This window comes from Leptonychotes weddellii, chromosome 1, assembly GCF_054177405.1.
Source record: "Leptonychotes weddellii isolate Sample4059 chromosome 1, ASM5417740v2, whole genome shotgun sequence".
Classification (NCBI taxonomy): domain Eukaryota; kingdom Metazoa; phylum Chordata; class Mammalia; order Carnivora; family Phocidae; genus Leptonychotes; species Leptonychotes weddellii.
In genome coordinates, this window is record NC_138369.1 from 10,773,078 (window position 1) to 10,773,356 (window position 279).

At 49.5% G+C, this 279-nt stretch overlaps 1 protein-coding gene across 1 annotated transcript in view; it reads right to left on the reverse strand.

The window, feature by feature from the left end:
* Positions 1-268: 268 nt before the first annotated feature.
* IQCN (IQ motif containing N) overlaps positions 269-279 on the reverse strand; it is a 14,645-nt gene continuing 14,634 nt past the window's right edge. The window contains exon 4 of the mRNA XM_081805530.1: positions 269-277. Within this exon, the coding sequence (XP_081661656.1) occupies positions 269-277 (9 nt within the window). The remainder of the gene's footprint in view (positions 278-279) is intronic.

Sequence of the window (279 nt, forward strand, 5' to 3'; positions counted from 1 at the left end):
ACATAGCAAGAGAGGGAACACAAGCAGGGGGAGTGGGAGAGGGAGAAGCAGGCTTCCCGCCGAGCAGGGAGCCCGATGTGGGGCTCAATCCCAAGACCCTGGGATCATGACCTGAGCTGAAGGCAGACGCTTAACCGACTGAGCCACCCAGGCGCCCCAAGAGGGCACGTATTGAATGGAGCACTGGGTGTTATATGCAAACAATGAATCATGGAACACTACAAAAAAAAATTTTTTTTCTTAAAGACTTTATTTTAAAAAGTAATCTCTAGGGCACCT